This window comes from Formica exsecta, unplaced genomic scaffold (genome assembly GCF_003651465.1).
Source record: "Formica exsecta isolate Colony F162 unplaced genomic scaffold, ASM365146v1 scaffold444, whole genome shotgun sequence".
NCBI lineage: Eukaryota > Metazoa > Arthropoda > Insecta > Hymenoptera > Formicidae > Formica > Formica exsecta.
The window spans coordinates 308,912-333,355 of record NW_021851677.1 but is presented as its reverse complement, the minus strand read 5'-3'; the positions used below and the strand labels follow the sequence as shown (position 1 = coordinate 333,355).

At 36.9% G+C, this 24,444-nt stretch overlaps 3 protein-coding genes across 9 annotated transcripts in view; 1 reads left to right on the top strand and 2 right to left on the bottom strand.

The window, feature by feature from the left end:
* LOC115240705 (zinc transporter ZIP11) overlaps positions 1-3,993 on the bottom strand; it is a 36,472-nt gene extending 32,479 nt beyond the window's left edge. Inside the window, exon 1 of the mRNA XM_029816014.1 lies at positions 3,857-3,993. Within this exon, the coding sequence (XP_029671874.1) occupies positions 3,857-3,964 (108 nt within the window). The 5' untranslated portion in view covers positions 3,965-3,993. The remainder of the gene's footprint in view (positions 1-3,856) is intronic.
* Positions 3,994-4,670: 677 nt separating this feature from the next.
* LOC115240706 (uncharacterized Golgi apparatus membrane protein-like protein CG5021) lies at positions 4,671-6,824 on the top strand. Of its 7 annotated transcripts, none has more exons than XM_029816020.1 (6): positions 4,671-4,805; positions 4,876-5,025; positions 5,322-5,395; positions 5,477-5,711; positions 6,274-6,516; positions 6,596-6,824. In XM_029816020.1, the coding sequence occupies exons 3-6, from the start codon at positions 5,334-5,336 to the stop codon at positions 6,659-6,661; spliced, it is 606 nt and encodes a 201-aa protein (XP_029671880.1). In that variant the 5' UTR covers positions 4,671-4,805; positions 4,876-5,025; positions 5,322-5,333; the 3' UTR covers positions 6,662-6,824. The 7 variants fall into 7 exon arrangements, with proteins under 7 accessions (XP_029671880.1, XP_029671877.1, XP_029671879.1 ...); XM_029816017.1 differs by having other exon boundaries at positions 6,262-6,516; XM_029816019.1 differs by having other exon boundaries at positions 4,876-5,050; positions 6,262-6,516.
* Positions 6,825-6,921: 97 nt separating this feature from the next.
* The window catches only part of LOC115240704 (tyrosine-protein phosphatase Lar-like), a 294,948-nt gene continuing 277,425 nt past the window's right edge, over positions 6,922-24,444 (bottom strand). Inside the window, 8 exon segments of the mRNA XM_029816013.1 lie at positions 6,922-11,894; positions 12,036-13,842; positions 13,932-14,158; positions 14,240-15,023; positions 15,025-15,568; positions 15,723-15,889; positions 15,976-16,178; positions 16,533-16,672. Coding sequence (XP_029671873.1) covers positions 11,826-11,894; positions 12,036-13,842; positions 13,932-14,158; positions 14,240-15,023; positions 15,025-15,568; positions 15,723-15,889; positions 15,976-16,178; positions 16,533-16,672 — 3,941 coding nt within the window. The 3' untranslated portion in view covers positions 6,922-11,825.

The window sequence follows — 24,444 nt, the reverse complement described above, 5'->3', positions numbered from 1 at the left end:
ATATATACATATATATAATATTCACTTCTCTTTGGCTTTGCCAAGTTCAAGATGATTTACAATTCTGACTTAGCCTCGGATTTAGCCTTCGTTAAAACGTCAAAGGTGTGGTATACATGTGTTTACTTAGAACATATATGCGTTAAGTTTGCAAAAAAATATCTAAAAGTTGTGTCAATATTGTGCAAGTAGCATGCGTTTTATCTCGTATATCAGTGCGTGGAAATACGAGCGGTAGCGTCGACTATCTCTCATATCAATCAAGTTCACGATATCAATTAAACGATCCATAAAGTAAATTGCTAATATTTTCTTAAATATTGACAAGGAAATGTCTATAAAGCAATCTTTTCCCGATTTTTAATTTATTTCAAACGCAGCTCAAAAAGCTAGAAATTGATTTTTTCAAAGCATCAAGAATGATGTAAAAGATAATATTAATTCTTTAAAATAAAAAATGATAAATAAAGGAGAGATAAGGGAAGTGTGATTAATATTCTACAACATCTTCATATATGAATATTAAATTAATTTGATTATGTTCCTTAATATATATATAATTCACAAAGTTCACATAATAACAAAGATAGACATCATTAACTTATATTGTGTTTCTAATATATATTATGCATTATAATAAATTATATAAAAGTCTTTTTTTTACATTAAAAAAATTATATTTTTTTTTTGCAAGTAAAGTATAATTTCTCTATTTTAATAAATTTTTATTTGACAATGTAAATTAACAATTTTATCATAGATAATTCAGTATTGATATATTCTCTGCTGAATTAAAAGTGAAATTTATTATTTTGGTAGATAACCACGTGTCGAGTGATATCTATGCTGAGAAGGCATATGTTAGTCACTTCCGCGAAAATTATTTGATATCAGCCATATACGATGTAAAGGAAGAAAAAAATTTTTACTATCTTACTATCGTATCCAGATTAAAAAACAAGGAAAAGATATCATGAGTCAACGATTTTAAAGATATCATATAATAGTGATTTAAAAATAAATAAAATCTACGACGTAATCATCGTTCTAACAATAATGCATAAAATTTTACTCTTTACGATATTAGAATTTAACTTAAACTCTTCAGGCAAATTTTTTTCATATTCGATCTTTATAAATGAATTTCTCTAGCAATTTTTACTAAAGAAGAATTTATTTTATAGACACACACACATACACACAATTTAGTCTAAAAAGTTATAATTGAAATTTAATGCAGTCAAAACAAAACGTCTTGCAGATGACTTGTAGAATACTTGACATAATAGAGAACTTTGTCTTTAAGATTATTATAAAACATTCATATGATATATAAGGTGACATAGGATCTGTTTTTTTATAGCTGAACTGATTGTATTGTTCAGAGTTTATCTTTTTCTCTCCACATTAAGAGAAAGATAAGCTCTGAACTAGTGCAGTCAGTTCAGCTATAAAGAACAGACCCATAATGTACAAATTGTAAGTGCATTCTTAAGAATATTAAAAAAAAATATTTGTAACGCTAATTTTTAGAGAGATAGTATTACTACCGAAGAATATCATATTTTGAACAATTTAAGTAAATTAGATTTGTTTTTTGTTTACATATTTAATTTATAGTTCAAATTTATATTATTATTATTTATATTTCTTTGTAAAAATTTGTTCTACATAATATATACGCACGTGTCAAATTTTAGTCATCAACTTTGTGGTATTCCGGTCATATATAAATAAAATGAGTTTCCGTATATCCAGAATTGTAAAGAAAATTGTTTATTAATAAATAAAATTATTAAAAGCCTCCAACTATCTAAGGCAGCAGTTAGCTAAATAAACTCAAATAGATTCTGTACGTCGATGAACTGCTCATCTATGGATTTATCGAAAAAAATATATATAAAGCATGTGCACAGAAAAATTTTAATTGGTAATGTTTAATATACAAGATGCAGTGAAAGAGAGAGAGAGAGAGAGAGAGAGCTCGATAATAACGTAATAATATTTAGAAGACTATCCCTTCTTTTTCACAAACATGTCACATGTATCATAACACAGCTGAATCATCAGTAACCACATGTAATTGGCGTGCTATAATTCTTTCGTACTTTGCTATGCAGCGTGATAAAGGCTTTCATTACATATAGGGTAAATTGGAAATATTTTTAAATATTTATGGCATTCTCTTACGATTGTTTAAAATAAAAAAAAGTAATGATAACAAACACAAATTGTAAACAGAAAATCTGAAATAATGTTTCTTAATACATGTCTATTGTTCTTCCAATGTTAAACATCGAAGATAGATTGAATAAGATTTAAGAAATAACGTATATGCCAATATACATATAAACTGACAATGAAAAATGATGTTACCAATGCTACGAGAGAGAGAGAGAGAGAGAGAGAGAGAGAGAGAGAGAGAGAGAGAGAAAAAGAGGTACTGTCTCTTTAATATTATCGATGAACTTTTCTGTAGATACGCGTTATAACAATATCTCATGCAAATAGAATCTAAACAGGCCTTAGGCCCGGTTGCATCAATGTCATTTTGGCTTTAAACAAGACTTAAAAAAATTTTTGGCTTTTGGCAATAACCAGTGTTATTTGATTTTTGTCTTTAGACTATAATTTAATCGTTGATTAACTTAATATAATAATAATATAATATAAATATAATATAATAAAATAATATGATATATATAATAATATAAATACAATAATAATATAATATAATTTAACCGTTGATTAATTTATAGTCTAAAGTCTATAGCCGAAAACGAAATAACATTGTAAGTGCATTCTTGATTATTGCCAAAAGCCAAAAGAGTTAAGTCTCGCTTAAAGCCAAAATAACATTGATGCAATCGAGCCTTATCAATATGAAAGCGTCTGATACGAGCCGCTCTCGTAATACACACGCGAATTAAATCGCACGGAGGAAGCGGCGGATTACGCGAGCCCGTCAGTCGTCGTTGTAGCGATTTCATTGAACCAGCTCTAAATTTAAATGCGACGAAGAATCGAGCCGAAATAGTCCGGCTTACGCAAATAGCCGACATTTTTGCATACGCTTGGAAATTTTATTCGATAGTCGACAATAACACACCGACAATTGAAATTCATATTTTGCATGCGTCAGGAGCGTCGATTTCCTTCATTTCTTACATTCTTTCGTTTATATTAGTTTCAAATATCAGATCGGTATTTCAAATATTTTTTCATTCATTAAAGATTGATATTACATTCCTAAATGAAAAAATTTAAATTTATGAAAAGCAAGAAAAAAATGAAATGTAATTAACATGAAGTATACTCAACACGTAGTCTAATTATATTTTATGTAGCAATATAAAATGCAATATATTGGAGTAAAATATTTTTTTTTATTTAATTATAATATTCTTTTTTATTGGCAATTTCTATATTTTAAATTAAATGGTCGAGATACAAGCTTTTGATACAAGAAAAAATGGAGAGAAAAAATAAATTAAATGTTTCTTTTTTTTTATTTGCCATAATTTTTTATACCTTTGCGTTCAAAATAAGACAAGTATATAGAACACGCAGAGAAAATGGAAGATGTGCAAAGCGTAATTAAAAGAATTGGCATTTAAATCACAGAAAAGTGTAGCATAAATGCAGTTAAAAAAAAAAAAAAAAACAGAGCATGCCCTTGCTTTCGAAGAGCGAGTGCATCGCGCATGGCGAGCGGATGCGCCGATAAGGTTAAGTTTACTTCGATGGTCGTATCGGAATTTTGATGGTTACGGTATCATAAAACGAATGACCGAGTTGTGTGTAACCGATGTTAAAATGTCAATGAGATGTCATCGGAACGCGAATGTTTACTCACTTGTTTGCCTCGGATGACGACGACGAGCGCGGCGCCGGCCGCGGTGAGGGCCCACGTGAACAGGGTTCCGAGGAGCGCCTGAACGATCGGTGAATGATCCTTGAGCATCGCGTGCGAGCTTCCGTCACATCAGGGCAGGAGCTACTAATGAATGACGCGCGGGTCTTGCGGCGAACTGTGCGTTTGCGAACGCGGAGAGAGCCGAACGAAGCGAGATCTCGCGAGATCGGTCTACGGTGCACTCAGTCCCCCGCACTGCTTATCTCAACCACCGCGCGCACCACCGATGCACAGACATCGAGTCACTACTACCACACTACTGACTACACTACTACTTGACCGAGTGGCGCGATACACGTGTGATGTTGCCACTCCACTGTCCTCTCGTCTCGTCGCGACCTTCAATCGAGACTTCCGAATATCCGTAGGCGCGACGTACGCACGCACGAAATAAATGCGTCTCTTCCATACGTACGTGAACGTATCGGAGACGAGCATGCGTGCGCGAGTGCGGGCGAGATCACCTTCGATTTCTCCCTCGCGCCGATAAGCAGGGTTGGTCACGTCCGTGACGTCACACGGGGCACTGCGTCGCGACCAACTTCCATCGATATGCCGGCCAATGGGCGGATCGCGCGCGATTCATACCTCGTATGTACGAGGGCGAGTCCGCGCGTCTTTCGCCCGTGTCGGCGCCGCGTCTCAAGGCCTTGTCCGTACCGGTTATCAACGATGTCAAGGTATTTGCCTTGATCGACCCTCGTCCGATGGTGAAACGCCGGAACGCGAACGCGTTTTGAGAAAACGAGGAGCGTTTTTTTCGTTGGCGCGCGCGACGTGACCTGCGACGTTCGACCGCGAGGCGCCACCGTCGACCTATAATAATATATAGCATATAGAGCAGACGACGCACATGAATTGTCAACGTGCAAACATGGCGTCCGCAACGGTAGGTGTATGCCGATCTTTCGCACAATCGACCGCATACTGACGCTACATGTCTTTTTTTTTTTTTTTAGTCGTAGCGAGAATCCTGAAGTATATTTGATTGTCTTGTATGCGAAATATAAGAGACGTGTTTTATTACGGAGGAGATCTCGAGAATAATTCTAGTTGGCGATAGTCGGTGGAAAGTCGTTGTTCTGACATTCGCTTGCGCACACATTTCTGTATGTATATATTAGCCAAAGAAGGGTTCGTATGTATGATAGTTATATTCCGGTTCTAGCTGCCTTGTGAAAGAGCGAACGTGGATATTGCGTCTCCGGGATTTGATCTCGTTCATTTGTGTTTCTTTCGTGTTTTCGAGAAACATCTCACGTTTTAAGTTTCTTCATCCACGTCATAAAAATATAAATATATGTATAAGTCTTGGGGAAAGACAATAAATATAACGGAGATAAAACGGCATAAATATATTATGCTCGATATATCTATTTAGAATGTTCTACAATCTCGTTTGTAGGTACCTTTACTGATGGATGACGATGCAATAGCTTTCGGAGAGGAAGAGGAGGCTCAAAATGCCAACAAGCTTAAGTACGTATAAGGATATATTTTTGAACACACAAATGTGGATTATATCTTTGTAAGATTAAATATTATTTCCTGCAATTCTAGACATCCATACGTTACACTGTTTCATTTGGCCTTCAGGATAGCAGCTATAGTAGTTTATATGCTTTGCGGTTGGTTTTCAAATAGCTTTATAGCGAGTTTTGTAACAGTGGTACTACTTTTATCGATGGATTTTTGGACCGTTAAGAATATTACCGGAAGATTAATGGTTGGACTTAGATGGTGGAATTATGTGGATGACGATGGCAAAAGTCATTGGGTTTTTGAATCCAGAAAGGTTTGCTTGATTATATATGTTTTGAGATGTATTTTGATTTATGTTACTAAAATAGCAAGAGATTATTTGAGTTTTATTAAATTTTGAATAATTAACAATAAGATGCTCTAGAGAAAATGGTATTTCTTCTGGCAGTGGCATAATCGGAATTATTTTAATTCTATATTTAAAAGAAGATGTAAATTCATCATTTTATATTACATTACATGTAACTATATCACACAAGTTTCAGTTAAATGCATATATTATAAAGTGTAGTTCTTTGAATTATCAGTTATATTTTTCATGGTCCAATACACAAATGCTAATTTAAACAGGTTGAGTAAGAGTTCAAGGTTCATCAGCTCTCATATGTTTACATCCTTGACATTATCTGAAATCACTGTTATTGCTTATGCATATTATAAATAGATAATTACATAATGAATTTATGCTTCATTGCACAATTATTGTAGATATATATTAAAATGTAGCTAATATAAATTAGAGCAGTTAAATATAATTCCAATATATAGATCCAATACCTGTTTCAGTGTACCCTGTGTTTCAGGGTGCACAACAGAATCGCATTAATGCAACAGAGGCGCGAATCTTTTGGTTGGCGCTAATCTTGTGTCCACTTTTTTGGTCAATACTATTTATTGTTGCATTGTTTGGTTTTAAATTCAAGTGGCTTTTACTTGTCTGCATTGCCATTGTTTTGAATGGTGCAAATCTATATGGCTATGTTAAATGTAAGATGGGAAATGATCAAAACATTTCAGCAGCCACTAGTGATTTCATCAGAAAACAAGTGATACAAAATGTAAATTTATATATGAAAATTTAGCAAATAATTTATCATATATACCTATGTAATTCTTATTTATTTCATTTTGCTACAGGTTGCTTCAATAATGACCAGGAGTCCTCCAACGAATAATTCCAATCAACCAACTAATGTAATATAAATTTGTATATTTGTAAGCACACTGACGTGTTTGTGTGTGTGTGTGTGTCATCTCAAATTCATATATGCCTGATAATTTAATAAATATTTGCAAATGTTCGTGTATATAATAATGTTAGACTGTATTCTTTTAAGTATTCTATAAAATAAATCGTTATCAACCTTCATTTTACGTTTTGATAGAATTTATTTATGATGGCGTTTCCTGAAATGTTGCAGGAAATTGAAATGAATATTTACATCAAAAAAGCCAAATTTACGTTAGTACTAGTTTATTAATGCCGTGAGGCAATACATAATGTACACGGTATTTTTCCTTGTCAACAGACTCTCTTCCTATTACACAATATTTATTTTGTATAGTTGTTAATTAGTAACATTGCATTTATCATCAGTTTACCTCAGCCTGTTGTATTCTTTCTGGCAAGAAAGTATCACAAAATAATTTCCCATTCTTTCAACGATATTTAGTATTTGACTTATTCTTTGCTTTTAAATTCATATTCTTCGGATCTGCGACAGTCGCTTTACTGATTCATCTACAGATGAAATTGAGGCGATCTTATACACAGTAATAAACTCGCTATATATTGCACGGAGCTATATAAAGCAGCCGATCGTATTTTATTATATTATCAAAAGTGCTCCGAAGACACACGCGAGTTGTGTACGTTTTCAAGAAGAATACAACAAACCACATATTGCTATACATTTTAGGTCATACAAAAAATTATATAAAACTAACAATAATCATGCTACAAAAGTACAATATATACGAAAGTTTTGGAATGATATAAAAAAACTTAATAGTATTACAATTATTATAAATGCATGAATATTGTGGACTTTTTTCGTAGCAGTAAATTTTAGCGATTATAGATTAATGATACCAACTTATAACTAGTAATATATTTATACAATAATTTAATTTCGTTTTTTGTAACATATCTTAGTTTGAAATTTTAAACGTGAAGCCATTAAGAAAGTTGGCCAAAGTACATACGTTGATAATATAATTACATTGAAATCTTGATCAGTTTTTCACAAAAGTTTTGTCAAATTAATGTTTTACATTATTATTAGAAAAATGTTTAACGTGAATGAACATTTAATGATTTATTACAGATGAATACCTATAATAATGAGATATTTGAAAGTTATTTTTAGCAAAAGTCTTTAATTTCTCTTTTTTTCCAGAATAATAAGACTTTATAATAAAACATCAGTGTGTACAGGGCGTTTGACTTTTAAAGTTTAAGAGCTATCAGTTTCTTTATCAAGAAATGCTTTCATAGCAAATACTACTTCATCAAAATAAATAGTTAAAGTAATTTGATTCTATCTTGTAAATTTTTGAGTAATTGTATAATGTAATAAGAATCAGATTAAAGTATTTCAATAGAAATAAGTTAATATTATTATTTACAGGTAAAGCCTCCTGATACATATAATTGTTAAAATGTCATCCATTCTTATCTTAACTGTCTTTTACATATTGTATTGAGTTTTGTGTCTAAGTTTTCAGTCATATATTGTTAGAGCTAATAAACATTATTCAGTCATACACCATGTATAACATTTCGTTAGCAATATCTTAAAGAATGTGAATCTGTTTGGGCGAGTCTTTATAAATACCAATTGCAGTTTTTGAAATTACGCATAGTATCTGAGAAAATAAAAGATATTGCAAACTTTTTTCGTGTTGTTTAAAAGTATTCATAATTTAATTTGCATAAGAATGTTTAATAAATGTATTATACATTGAACTTAATTTTAGTTAAAGTAATAAACATATGAATGTGTGAAATGTGTTTAATGGAAAAAACAAACAAATTCTATGAAAAATACTATATAAATGTACGCTCTTCTTTAAATAAAATAAAAATAATAAAACTGGAAGCTGCATATTGACGTAAATAGGTTATGGTTACATTCTGAAGGCCAAATATTATCGAGCCGTAATAAAGGTTGCCAACATTGTAAAAATTAACACAATTCGATAATTCAAAAATGTGTCGTTAATGTAAAAATTTGAAGTGTTAATATTAAAGCTGTAAAACTTGAGACGTAAGGCAAATTGTAGAATCATTTTTTATAACTAGTATTATCATTATTATTATTATTGTTACAAGTAGTAGTAAAATTATTATCATTACATTATAATTTAATGAAAAATGTCATGGTTCATAAATGGTTCAACAGGCAGTGAAAAATTTGATGCAATTATGTAATTATATACGTACATTATAATGGTATATAATGAAATAAATTAAGTACTTTTTCAAGCACAAAGATATATAATATTAAATGCAAATATGAGATGGCCCTCAGTTTGTTAACAGAAGGAAAAAATATCCTAATAATAAAGTAATATCATTTTAGCATCATATGCATCTTTCCAATCCATAAAACAACATTTTACACGAAAGCCATTGTATAGAAGTATGTCAAAACAATGTAATAAACACAATTAAAAAACAATAATATTTTAAAAAGTATCAAAAAAGTATAAAATCGTAAATAAAAAATGATCCGAGAATTAAATATTATGAGTAGGTACAACATATATTGACAATGAGTAGATTACACATTCTTTTTTTTCAATTAAAACTTAAAGTATAGTCTGGAAAATACCCACATGTTTTTAAATATCTCCATGTCTTTTATGCACACTCGTATCTCTTTTATGATATTTATAATATATATCTATGTATATATATTATTCATCATTTTATATATATATATATATATATATATCATCATTTTGTATATATTTATATAATGTTGCTAATGACAGACGGTGCATTTATGTACAGATAGTCACAGTTCCTGACCCTCGAACCGCAGTAATTAATGGAAAAAATATACTTGTATGAAATCATGGAAATTATGGACATCATGAAGCTGCCATCAAAATGGGACATGGCACATTGGATTCAAACATGTCAGGTATGTATCATAAGCATAGATAGTTGCAAAAGAATGTCAAAAAACAGAGTCCATGCTCAATAAAGTCTCTGAGCACTGCAAATAACATCACATTTGTTATTGCGTGTACATACACTTTTTTTAATCGATAATTTCTAAAGTGTTAGATAAAAGACGCTGTATCTAATATCATACAAATTTAGAAGTACAGAATACATAAACAAGTGCACAATTATTGTCCTCATAGATTTAAGAGTCTGCAATTTTGAATTGCAATATGCGTAGTTAAAGTTATCGCTATAAAGTGGAAATGTTATGATAAAAGTGATTAATTAGCGCTTTTATATAAAATATTAAATAGAATCAACTATTGACTATTATAAGTGCATCAATAGGCACAATAAAAAGTAGGATTAAGTACATTCACTGTGATGATTTTCTAAAATCAAAGCAGTTAATGCATTCATCTTTTTTAAATCATAAGTAATTGTAAGAAAAAATATTTGAATTTCTTACAAATTCACTAACATAGAGCGATTCTATAGAATCAAAAATTTTATAAACTTACCAAATTAAATATTTTCACCATAACAGATATATTGTGTAGCAATGTTCCATCCAATGTGCGTTTTTGGCATTGATCTGGCATTTGAAAAAAGAAAAAGATATTTTACAAATATCGATAAATTTAATGTACCATTAATAAATGTGAATATCTTGTATGAATTAAATTTTGATGAAAATATCTGTTCAACTATATGTGAATCAAAAAACAAACTGATATACAAAAACAAATATAAATTTATGGTATACTGTCTATTTGAACATATTTAAAAAAACAATAAAAGTATTCGAGGTAGAAGCTACATTGGAACTTTGTACATAAAGGTATCGAGGGCTCGGAAGAACAATACACGATTTCAACATACAGTGCTTCTATGTAAATTAGTTTTTCTTCTTTTATAGAAATGTGCACCCAAATTTTTTTATTTGTGCACTTTTCATTGAATATAGGCACCGTTTCCTTTCATCCTTCTTTCATTCGAATCATTTTTTCATCATCATTTCCCTAATGGCATCGCTTAATCTAGCCTTAAAACAATTTTTTTTCTTATGATCTATCTAACATTATTATAATAGATAAAATGAGAAGAGATCCCTACTGTTCATAACGAGTACAGCATAATAATTGTCAATTTGGCAGTATGGCAATTTTCTTGTCTCTTGTGAGCGGAAATTTTCATCTCTCTTTCTCTCTCTTTTGTAAAGTTAAAGAAAGTTATTTAGTTGATTTTTCGATCTGTTATTTTTTCTACATCAGTAAGTACTTGAATATGTGAAACGTGTCATATACTGTAAATTGTAGATTTTTACCTTCATATATGTGTGCATTTTACACATATATGCAGTGCATTACTCATCTGTTTCTCTCACAGCATTAACATCAACACCTTTTCATTCCTCTATGCAATCGCTACTGAAGGAAGCACTCTCATCTTCAATAAACGGGAAAGGATGTCTCAGTTTGTAAGAGGCATCCATGCATGTAATGCACTATATTTTGAGTGGGAGAGAGATATGATCGTAATATTTCAGTCTATCTTAGAATTAGATTATCTAGACTTAAAAAAATGCTTTTACGAATGATCGATTCGACAATGGGATATGTTCCAATTTACTAATTCACAAATGTGAATCCTACGCAGTGACGGCTTGTAATTTTGATTACATTATCGTACTTAATTAATCTTTTAATGTGAGAGAATATCTGGAAATTAAAAAGTCCGCTCTGTTCACACAAAGGAACGAACGTATGTATGACAACGTACGACACAATCGTTTATACAATCATGCGTATTGTATTTCTAAACGGCAGTTTTGACTCGCGTTTTAACTCGCGCGAGGGAACTTTCGAATCTAATTTTTAAAAAGAGATTAACCTAAGCTGATGAATGCTTCTTAGCACGATTTGGGCATTTGTTATATCATCAAGAATGAAAATTTCCTTCGAGTATTTGCATTTACTGTAACATCATTAACTAAACATTTCTCTATGTTAACTGCCCACGACATTAGTAATCGCGTTGCTATTGTATTTGTTCTTGGAAGGTACGAGTATGTCACACGATTTTATTGTACTAGACACGTCGTACTTTTGCTCTCTCGACATCTCTCTCGCCTCTCTGCCGGTCTCGCTTGTCCCTCGACAGATCTCTTTGTTCGCGAGAGTCGGCTTGTCAGTTGGCATAATGATCAAAAGACCCTAAATATTCCAAACTGGCTCGATAGCAGAACTGGTATTGATCCTGAAACAAAAAACAGAAAATATGATTAAAGACATTACTTTTACGCGAGTGTGCATGCATATATATATATATATATATATTGTATTATTTATTATATAATACTGTATTTTGTGGAACAATAAAAGGAACAAGCCTACAAACCTCGGTTTGAACCATAGCCGGACGTTGCGTGCGTAATATTCTCACAGTCTGGAAAATATCGACCACGCCCTCATACTGCATTCGCTCCAATACAATACTAAGCGTTATGAAGACACCCGTCCTTCCTACACCAGCGCTGCAGTGAACGGTGATCGGTCCGTCTTGACCGAACTGTTCCTTCGTTTTATGAACCTGACCGATAAAGTCGATAAAACCATCACCAGATTTCGGGACTCCTTGTTCTGGCCAGTCGATGAATTGGAATTGCCTGACCGTACGGCTGGCACCATCGCGCGCATCCGTCACTTTGAATTCTCGCAAAATGTATTGCGGCATATTATATTCCGCGATCGGATCCACGACGAAACACTGGTAACGAATAGATCGGTCGGACGGCCAGTACTGATGACATTTTTCTCTGCCCATCTCCTTCAGTTTCGTCAGCATGACGACGATCGTGGAATTGTGCTCCCATAGCATACGCCAGAAATCGTCAGTAGTGTCGCACAGAGGACCTTGTGTCGCTATGTAAGCTGCTCTATAGCGATATCCGTCAATCAAGCTTGCATTTATATAATCGGATCCCTCGATGTTACGTTGTGGTTGCAGGCACACTCTAGTACATTCGTAAGGCAGAATGTGGACCAATCGATTTTTGTGCTTGTTGCATGGTAGATTCGCGGATATAAATCTAGTCGAGTCGGCCTTGATGTTGGAAAGCTTCTTGAATTCCAATTCCATTCCAGTTATATTGTCGATCTCAGGTTGCATGAGTTTCTGAATGTGGGAATGCAGATTTCTGGCCGGTACCTCCGTATTGCCGCAGATCACCGCTTCGAGCAGAGCATCGTGAATGAAAATGTATTGATCTTCAGTTTGGACCATGTAATTCCTCTGAGCTCGTAGACATGTGACGTGGCCGTAAATGTCGATCATTTTCTCATGCTTAATCCTTTCCAACATCGAGTCTATTACGATGAAGCAACCAGTTCTTCCTACGCCGGCGCTACAATGCACTACTAACGGTCCACTATCGGGTACGTTAAGTGATCTGACTCTGCGTAAGAATTGCAAAAACGGTGCGGGATGTTCCGGCACACCGTGATCGGGCCAGGCTGTGAATTGCAGCTGCTTTATCTCGCGTCGTTCAGAATAGCCCGCTCGACAAACCTGAAACGTGCGGATACAGTAGGTTGCCAGTTCTTGAATATCGCTAATGGTCACGGTCATTTGTCCATAAGTTTCGGAGCCTCTAGTGGGCCAGTATTGATCGCATTTAATCCTTGTTCTCTCTTCCAACTTTGTCATCATCACGATCGTGCTAGTTCGCAATTCCCAGCACATACGCCAGAAGTCACCGAATGTCTCCTGTAGAGGTCCTTGCGTGGCCACATATGCATTTTGCTTTCTATAACCATCGCAATAATTTGCATTGATATAATCCGAACCCGGCATACCGTCGACAGTTTGAAGAATGACCCGTGAATGGTCGTATGCGATCACATTGGCATAACGATTCTTCGACGCGTTGACTTCCATATTGGAATGGTCCCACGTAAATTGTTGACCAGGCTCTATCGATTCGTACTCTTGACTGAATTTAAGATTGTCATTCGTTTTCAGGCGCTCGATGTGATTGCCCAGTTCGCTGATTGGAATCGGTGGGTGTGAGATCATGCCTGGAGTTTGGAAATTCAATCGTCGCATTTCCACCGGATCCGACGGCGCGTGATTAGAACTTATATCCGCCGCCATGAGCGGTCGTGTAACGGCTGCTTGATCTGGTGCTTTGCACGGTTGTCTTCGTCTGAAATAATTATGAAGTGAAAGTGATGAATGTAAAACTCTTACGTGCATAAACTTTGAATTATTTTTTTCCTAAGAAACCGAACTTACTTTTTAATGACGAATAGAAGAACAAGGCAAACGCTGACCATCAATGCTGCGATTATGGGACCAACGACCCATACCATACCTGGTTCTTGACCACTAGTTTTTACTGAAACTTCCGGATTTCCATCCGGAGGAGTATTGGGATTTGGTCGACGTGGTGGTTCGCCGGGAGGTACTTCTCTCATGTCCAAAGATAAATATTCGGAAAATGGTGACGACGTGTACAGATGCTAGAAAGAATATTCTTCCATAATTATCGAATTGTACATACTCGTACGTACAAATTTCGCAAAATGTTCCATGTATCTTACCTTTCGTGGAGTATCGACTACGGCCCGTACGAATATTCTATAGCGTTTATTTTTTGCGAGTTTCCGATTTTCGTATCCCTCGTAGATGTCTCCGCTGCCTAAATGGAACGTATACGGAATATCTCTGTGTGGAAACTTAGCTGCGATATAGGGCGCATTTTCCCTCTCTTGCTTGGCACCTTTTCCGGTAATCATATCCTCGGTCAACTCATCCGGTTGTTTATCGGCGGTACTCTTGTCTTCGGGCACGACTATCAGGTAATAGTGCGAAATCGGGCCGTATTCCTCGGAAGCTTGCGGCAGAATAACTTGAATCTCTTCGCCATTAACCACGCCGTAGAAGTCTGGCTTCACCATCGGTTTGGGTGCAGCCATCTGCGTGGTGACCGTAATTTTTGCCGGTGGTCTATATTGACCGTCGCGTGGTACAGCGCTCACGTTGACGTTATAAGTCGTAAACGGTTGTAACTCGTTTATCATCGTGCTCGTTGTTTGAGGATCCAATAGTATTTGCCTGCGAGGGACGATCTGTGTTTGTGTTATACCCTGAGAATCTACGAATTCTTTAACAGCGTCGAATGAGACTTTGTACTTCATCGGGGTCAGTCTTATGGGCGGAGTCCAGGACAGAGTCATCGAGTGTGTCGATGAGTCTGGTGCTCTAAGATTTAGCGGTACATCTTCCGGTTTTACCTTTACTGTGACCTTCTCGCTTAGTCTTCCCAGACCGGGCTTGTAGCGCGCAGCTACCGTTATGGCGTATTGGGTGAATTTCTCCAGATCTCTTCTGCTTCCACTCGTCTAGATCTTCCACAGCGGTCGTCGTATAGAAAATTTGATAACCGACGATCTTTCCTCTGTTGGGTACTGGTTCCCACCACACCTCCACACTGGAATCCGACGTGGCCACTGCTCTTACGGACATCGGAGCTCGGCCGATGTCCTTCTCCGTCATTATCGTGATTTTCTCGGAATACGGACCGCTACCTTGCGACGTATGCGCTCGTACATGAAAGACGTATTCCGTGTTCTCCTCCAGATTGGTGAATACCGCCCTCGTCTTTGTCGTGTTCCTATCTATAGTGCTAGAGTGATCGTTCTTTTTGTTGAACTGTACGTCATAGCCGATTATTTGGCCGTTTCTATGCTGTCGAAGGGGTTTATCCCAAGTAACGCACACGGTGTCGGGAGTTTGAAAGAAGTACGATAAGTTGGTCGGTGGCCCCGTGGGTTCGCCTTCCGGGCTGAACCAGTATCGCACGGTCTCCTGGCCAAAGCCGATGTCATTTTTACCCGCTACTCTGAATTCGTAATCAACGCCTTGTTCTCCTATAGATTATTTGAAGAAACAATTTATTATATGGCAATAGAGGTAAGAATAATTCATAAAAATAAATAGCGATTTTTATTCTGTATCTTCAAGATTTATATATCATACTACAAAACATATATTAGGCATTAATTAAGTATTAATTTTTCTCACCGAGATCTGTGATTTTATATGTATGCTGACGCGTGCTCTCGATAAATTCCTCCTTGAGCGTTTGATTCTTTATACCATATCGAATACGATATCCTAGCAGAGTACCATAGGTTTGAGTGGGTTGGACCCATTCGAGTTCCAAGACGTCTGGGCCTCTGTTTAGTACCCTGAAAAAATAACGTGTACAGATTCGATCAGTTGCGTTAAAGTTTTTTTTATAAAAGTACAATATTTTTAAGTCGGCGTTTCTTACTTCACGTTGACTTGCGGCCTGTTCGGTACTCCGCCCGGTGTCCTAACGTGAATCGGTACCGAACGGTCTCCGTCTCCTTTTCTCGTTAGTGCCGCCACTTGCACCGAGTATCTCGTGTCCGGTTGCAGTCCGGTAATGTTCACCTCTAGCACGCCGTCCTCATGCACGTCTCGACGTATTGGTTCGTTCAGTAGATCTTTCCCCTGAGAAATTACCACAATTTCATCGCGAGCTCATTTCACTATCTATTTCTGTGTACCTTACATTGTTTCATTTAAGACAGACATAATCATGTAATATGCGTGATTGTTAATGTTATGATTTAAAGCAATAATTGCACCTTATTTAAAAAATTGAATGTTCTATTTATACGTTCTATTGATACAAGAGAATGAAGATGGCAAAGATAAAGGGACGATATTCACGATATAATACATGAATAGGGGAGGAGAGGGACGATAAAGAGAACAGATATAAGATTTCATTAATAAGTTTCATGTTAAGAGTTTGAAACTTGCAATGCTACGCTATTGATCGTGTAACAACCACAAACTGACCTCCTCCCTCACTTCCTGCACGTGTATGTGGTACCCTCGTATAACGCCATTCTGATCTTTCGCTTTTGGCGGCTTCCACTCGACGTGTATTGCCGTCGAGTTGATCGGCGAGACTTTGACGTCTTGAGGATCCCCCGGCACTGTAACGCAATCCATAATTAATTCGCGCACTTTATGCTCATCTGACGTCACACTCACAGACACACGCCCATGTATACCCACAGACGTACGCAGACAGGAGATAATAAATAACGGTTTTATAAAATCTGAAATAATATAAATAACGTACTTGTATAAAATTCAAAGAAACTGATCAAGAGAAAAAAAGAAATGTAAGAATCTGTAAGTCGTTCGCAGTCTGTCTTGTCTGCCAAAAGATCATTACGTACGATCATTATTATTATTTACATTTCAGAAACAAAAAGAACAATGTTAGAAGCAATAAGCGTTAATATATCGGTAGCTAAAGTATTCTTCGTCGCAAGGAGAAAATGTACTTAAAGAAAAGAAAAAGCGAGAAATAGAATTAATCTTTTTATACAACGTTTCTTTTACATTCTACTACTGTCCATCCGTCCAATTCGTCGCTGTAACGAAAATTAAAAGAAAAATAGACGATAGAGCGAGAATAAGGTAGCGGTAAGATACAATTGAAAAGGAAACGCGAAGATACCAGCGGTTGTAGCGCGCTTGCGGAAAGAAAAATCATAAGTAAAATAAGTTGTCGTGAAAGAAAGATGAAACGAGAAAAATGAAAGAAATGAAGAAGTAGTGGAGAAGGTAATTACATGCCGCCAATCACACACGGACAAAACGACGTACAAACAATATTACGAGGCACGTTGTACCCCATGCTCTACGCCCCTGATTACGATCATGATCCTCCATTTGAATACCAATAATGCTTTTTTTCTCTCTTTCTTTTTTTTTTTTTTTTTTCTTTTCCGCGTGTTCGGTTCGCGCCTTCGCGTATACAAGCGCGCGTAGATACGTCCGAGTATACGGTCAAGTACGCGGTAACGTTGGACACGATAACACAGCGGCAATATTGGAGAGTCCATGACTTGAGAGAGATCAAGTATGTGTTTGAACGCGAGCTTTCGCGGTGGAAGGTGTGTACAAGTGCACTCATCAGGAGAGTAAAAGTTAGCCGCGACAAAACGAGAGTCTTGCTCTTGGACCGGATGCAGTGGCAGTGGCGGTAAATATGCACGTCGCCTATTTACAACGTTTATTTACAACCACGACCGCCATCCGGGAAGTTAGAGACTTTCACGCGACGACGTGTTTTCGCGTCAACGTCGTAACTTCTAACGTCGCGATTCCAGAAGTTGTCCGAAAGACGAGATAACTCGATTGTTCCATGGACGGTCCAGTATTCGTCGTCGCTAAACGGCTAGTTATAAGAGAGAAATGGGAAACATAACATGATGGGGAAAACAAAAATCCAGATAAAAACCAGCACTGCCTAATACCTATTTCCGCACGATATATATATGTATATAACAATAATAGCAGCTTTCTACGATGGGAGGATTCGCAAAAAACGAAACTTGCGCCGCAACGAAAGTACATACAGAAAATTTCGACGCAGAACTGAATCGTCGTAGCGCGGATTTGATGAGAAGCGATTGGTAAATCGCGTGCTCGCTCTGCTTTTCTAGCTCTCGTACGTATACACAGTTAAGAAGTAAGATCAAGATCACACTTACAATTTCGCTATGTAGCGCAAAAAACAAGGACGGCGAGCGCGCGCAAGTCGCAGCGTAATGTATGTAATAACATGTCTTTTGAGATTATGTCATAATATATTCGCTGGCTGCAGCAAACAAAAAGAAATAACTGTAGGACAACACTCTGAGATTTAACTCTTTCGACAGACAACAAAAGAAGAGTATATGTAATATATATGCAAAAAAAATGAGACGGAGACAAAAAGAAAAAGTGAAACAAAAATTGACGGTATAGAAAAATATCATGGCACAACTCGAGCTAAGGGATACTCACTTTTTTCAGCTGCGCCCCAAAAGTCGCCAAAAAAGTGGGAAAAAAAAAAAACTCGTAAAAATTCGTGTCAACTTCGCACGTACATTGAATAGAATATTATAATGTAATTTAATTACTTTTTAAGGCATATCACAATGGGTAGCACACTACTGATTATCATCAAAATTGGCCCTCTATATATATATATAATGGCTATATCTCGATTTTACGATTAAAAAAAAAGTATAGACAAGAGATTTCTTTATCCTTCTCTTCTCGAAACAGGCACGCGCTCGCATTCGCTCGATTCGGTCCTTTCGCTCCGGCCTCATGCGCTCGATGGCAATCGCACCGCTTATTTAATCTCGCAACTGCTAACGAATGTCGGTGGCAACAAGATTCATGATCCAATCGATCGTTAAAAAAAAAAAAAAAAAAAAAAAAAAAAAAAAAAAAAATGATCGCTTGGCCCTCGGTTGCAGTTGGTCGCAGAGAGGCGGGAGACGTGAGAATATTTTTTTTGGCATGCGCAATCACTACTCCAAATATGAAATAACTAAAGGCTCATGTTCACCTGCCTCGTGTCGGGGAGCGAAAGCCATATGTATCTCACGTTTTTCGAAATATGCTCGACGTATATCAGCAGCTGCCGATAGCAATAATCTCAGAATGAATCGAGATCTCGAGTCCCCTTATCCCTCCTCCCCCGACACGAGACATTAAAGAGGGAAAGACCTATGATAAAATGCCTACGAAAAGAAAGCTATAGGAAGGAGAAACCATAAGAAAGAATAAGGTGGACGGTTTCTAGGATGTATCAAACGAGAGAAGGGTTTTGTCGCATTGCTACGGTATTCTATAGAACTTGGGCAGTCGTGAGAAAAACTCGCGATTCCTCTTGTGACATTATCGTCAAAAAACTCACGGTACAAGATTGGGATACATGTCGGTAGGGCGGAGTGTCTTCTGAGGAAAAATTGTTTCTCTTTTTTTTGCAACTCCAAAAAGTCACCCGCAAAAAACAGCAGCTCGATCAAAAACTTTTGTCGTTTCAGCAAAGGGGAGACAACAGGGTAAATTAAAGAGAGAAAGAGAGAAGACAAGAGAAAGGAAAGGGGGAGAAAAAAAGACAAACAGAGCGAGGTCTCTTTCTCGATTTAGATACCATAAAAAGGTATCCCGCTATTTGTCTCTCCTTCATCCCTCTTTTTTCTCTCCCTTTCTCTCTCTCTCTCTCTCTCTTAATATCAACATCCACCCGCGCATTCATCCACGCAAAAATCACAAAATTCCGCGTAAAGCGCGCGCGCAAATACGTTTCGACAGCCGTTGTCGAGACATGGTGGTAGAGATGCCGTTTATTTGATTAACGAATCGTGCGCGCGTACCTGTCGATGATCGAGTGTTGTTGAAACTGTCGATAGCATCTAAAATATCTAATTCAAATTGGCGAAACTAGTTGGATCGAGCTAAAAGGAATACCAACTGTGTTCATAAATCATGCGCTTTGTTGGGATATAACAATAATATAGTTTCATGTGTATCAAGTAAAAAATTAGAGAAAATAATCAGGAACATCAACGGACAGCCGAAGCTTATGAGATTTTAACATTACGCCTACGAAAGAATGTTGCTTCAACTGCTGCTTAATAATTCATATACAGAAAAAAAAACCACACACACATTTACATATACAGTATACTGTAATCATACCTTTTCTAGATATTTATGTAAAAAACATGTGTGCGCGTGTATCTCGAGATAAAAGATAAAATGTATCTATATTATATATTTAAAAAGAGAAAGATGTGGCATTTAAACAAAATATTTTGTACATATCGGAATCTCTCAGAGAGAATAATAAAATATTATATTTGACTTACAGAGACAGAAGTTGGAAACGGATCGAAGTCTCGCATGCAGAGAATGAAGGTATTATACGTAATATAGAAAATGGTCGTCGATCGGTTATGTACATTTCAACGAATTTGATTACGTATGAAAATTAATGGAATCAAGCCCGTAGTCCACATATATCCGGATTTTTCGTTTTGTCTCCATACGCAGCATAGGGGGTAAAAGTCTTCTAGATAAAGTGCGCTTCACCCACGCTGGATATTTCGCGCACGAGTAGAAATCGAGAATTCAATTTAGAATGTGCATTTCGCATTTCCATTTTTTACGCGTGCTACTTTAAAAAGGGACGAATATTTCGCTTGCGGATATTAAGGTCATTGGTCATTTCCGGCGGGGGTGAAGTCTGATGAGCCGACGTTGAATGCGATTCACTCGTCGAAATCCACGGAATTGTGGCCGATGTCGAGCATACAAATAAAAATATAATCATAAAAGATCTGATAAATATTGGTATTCAAATGTTTCCAAGAAAACGCTTCGCGAATTTCTTTTTTCTCTTTCTTAGTATAAATTGTGCGACTCTTTTCCTCGTTGAGAACGTTTGGGCGCAGAGAAAATTTCGCGCGAGAATTTTTGATTTGACTTTTATTTTATTATATACCGTTCTCCTTTGACTGATCACTTTCCTCCTGATGCTTTCGATTATTTTTCGTGTACGCTTTCTTACGCGCGTCGTCCTTCTTCCATCCGGTATCCTTTTACACAATCACTCACGCATTCACACGCACACTTTCCTGTCACGACCTCGAAAAGAAACACACCATAGACCGTTGTCGACTGCGGTCTTTTTTCATGATATTATACATAGTATCGGTTATAATAAATTCGTGCGCCATTATAAAGGCGGAAAACTAAATTTTCGACAAAAACAATCTGCATCCTTTGTATGTAAAATAATTTTCATGTTCACTTTCAAACGATAAAAAAAATTTTTAACACGTATGCGTAATCAACTTATGCAGATCTTTTTTTTTCTCGAAAAATTCGCTGATTTTCCACAAGCGTTCACGGATTAATAATCGTCGTAGTAATATCGTTTCACAAAGGGGTCAAATCATTTTTACTGCAGCTAAAAATCCTAAAAGCGAATCTACAGTATACGCGATCGCAAAATACCCCCGTCGTTAATGTTGCCATTTCGGTTATTATCGGAGCTTTTGCATCGCGCTATTTCGAGATCGCCTCAGGAAGGAGCTTCAGGTTGCACGACAGTCGACAGTAAGGGTGCTTTTCGAGGGTGCTTTCAGTGCTGGTGCTCGGTGGCACGATATTGCATCGTCTATAACAATATTTATCCGGATGTGTATAGCCGCTGCTGTGTGCACGGTGCTCTCTCACGCAACAACGTGAGCGTCTACGTATATGCATATCCAGTCGCACACGCCCGCACGCGTGTCCTACGTGAATGCTACGTGCACACGCTGTCTCGCAGTCGAATTGATCGTAAAAGCGGGGTGCTTGCACTTGAGAATCCGGTGCATAGGGGACAAGACTACGACGGCGGCAGGAACCACGCGACGCACGCACGCACGTGCGTGCGTGCACGTTCGCCGCGTGGCACTCTGACAAAGTGCGTGTATGCGTGCGTGGTGGGTGCGAGAAATACGTGTAACAACACACGGTGCCGGCGCGCGTTTACGTGACTTTTGCAAAGTGCCCGTGCACATACGGTGAGACATCATATATATATATAATACTATAGTAGCGATGATATATCTCGGTTAATAGTGAACGATGACAGTCAGTAATAATAGTAAACGTATGCGTTAAAAGATATATATATATATATGCTATACACGTGACGGTGAATCTTTGTGCTTGACAATGTGCGAGCTTACACGGCAGGGTGCTTTCAGCAGTGCTTTTTATCGTTTCGCTTCGCTCTGCCGAGTCTGCTTCAGGAGGGTGAAACGGGCGTCGGATCAGTTGCTCCATAGACAGGATAATGCCGGGAACGGGGGATCTGAGGAACGGAGAAGAGAAGGTTGCAGATGGGAGGACGGAAAAACGAAAGATGATCCGAAGGAGGGAAAGGAAGGAGGAGAGAGATTCATAGTGGTGAGCACTGAAAGGCGTAAGGAAGGTCGTTATGGACGCGCGTCGGTATGACTTTTCGTTCAACAACTATAGTGACATAACACCTTCGCGACAAATGATACTTCTCCGCGTGTCCAACGCGGAGAATATCTTCATAGCCCGTTAAAGATGAACAGAATCGCACGGTATACACAATCATCTATCGTTTTTCCTCGTTTTACTTCTCCCCTCGCTTTCGAATCCATCGGACAGTTTTTTTATAACTCCGGTTTTCTCGCTCGATTATTATTATTATTTTTTTTTTCAATCTCGCGATTTGTTGTTTCTACTTATTCGCATTGTGAAACTTTTAACAACCACGATCGTATCGTATCACTTCGTTTCCGCACCGAGAGAAGTTATCGTTACGATTAAATGATTTCCCGGAGAAATACCATGGCTATTACAACCGCGCGGAGATTTATTTTTTCAACGGCTACTGTATAAATATCGTACAAACAATTTTTTTTTCTCTCGGTGGGGGGGGAATGGATCGTGCTGGATGTTATTCGGGCCGCCAAAGGGAAAAGGGGGAGAGGGGGCGAAAAACGTTCGACATGCGGGATCGATTGGCACCTTCGGGTGCTACTTGGTTGGGACAGGGATGGGAAATAACAGAAAGCAAAACTGTCTTCATGCATCAGCATGCCATTCATAGGATATAAATGGTATTATATAATGTGAACGTGTGGTATAATTTACTAGGAAGTGATCTCGCAGACTCGACACAGTTCGGCGGATTTTGACGGTGGCGATGGAGAAGGGGGGCAGGAAAATAGGTGGAACACCGGAAATCGGGGGCTTCTTTCCTTTTTCGTGACGGGAAGAGTTCGAGGGGTTGCGTTTCTGGAATCGAGGAAGTCGAGGAGTCTTTAAACAAACGAAGGCATGCTCTAAACATGTGCAAACGATAGGTAGAACTAAATCTCAACTAAAGACAGAAGAGCCTTATATATCAGAGATATATATAGAAATATATATATGTGTAATATATATATATATATAGTGAAAAAGTGCGTCATATATATTCTTGTGTGTGAGATAACATTCGCTAGAGTTTTTATATATATACGTAAGCGCTTCACTCGCAAGCTGTCCCTCGCTTTGCCATTATTTTCTGATTGTTGTGCGTAACAAGTTATTATTTAATTTCATTCGTTAGTATTATTTACTTATTTCATGTAGCTTGTACAGCTAATAGTGATATAAAAAAAGAGGAATTAAAAAAACGGAAATAATGGCACGCAGGGCAGCCAGCCTGACTTCTATCTTCATAACACGTGGCAAGAGTGAGTTAATAAACTAAAGAAGAGAAACGAAACATCTTTACTGACGTAACCACGGTAACCACCAGAAAGAACACTGAGTGTAATGAATACATATTATTAGGTTGATATATTACGATAATGTGAATATAGATCTTAAAAACTAGCTGTTCAAAACCTGGATCATCCTCCTGCAAATGCTTTAAGGAAAGACAAAAACACTTGAGTGAGTATAATTAAGTATTAATTAGCGTGTCAAAATAGATATCCAAGTTTTAAAAGTGGGGCTAGGGAGATGAAAAAAACCAACGGCAACGAACAAAGAGAGAGAGTTGCGATTAGGCCCTGTAAAAAACGGTAAGAAAATTCGTTTTTTTTTTCTTTTTCTCTTTCATCGTTAATAGCTGAGCTCAAAAATTGGTTATCAGCTTCTGAAAAATCCGTGGCTGCGTGCACCTGGAAAAAATTATCGTGGGCTCCCTAAAATCTTGGGGGGGGGGGAAGGGTGGAGTTTTTCGGGAAAGATTTCGGGACATCTAGAATAAGTCTTTGGAAATTTTATTGCCGCAAAAAATCCAAAAATATAAAATCTTGCCAGCCAAAAAGGTAGGGCCATCATCGTTTCGTATTCCGCGTCGCGTGGGTGCCGTTTTATAAAAATCGGAAGA

Coding starts and splice junctions, on each gene's coding strand:
- LOC115240706 (XM_029816015.1), top strand. CDS start 4,770: ATGAATTGTCAACGTGCAAACATGGCGTCCGCAACG. Junction 5,712..6,261: donor GGGTTTTTGAATCCAGAAAG/GTTTGCTTGATT, acceptor CCTGTGTTTCAG/GGTGCACAACAGAATCGCAT. Junction 6,517..6,595: donor GAAAACAAGTGATACAAAAT/GTAAATTTATAT, acceptor ATTTTGCTACAG/GTTGCTTCAATAATGACCAG.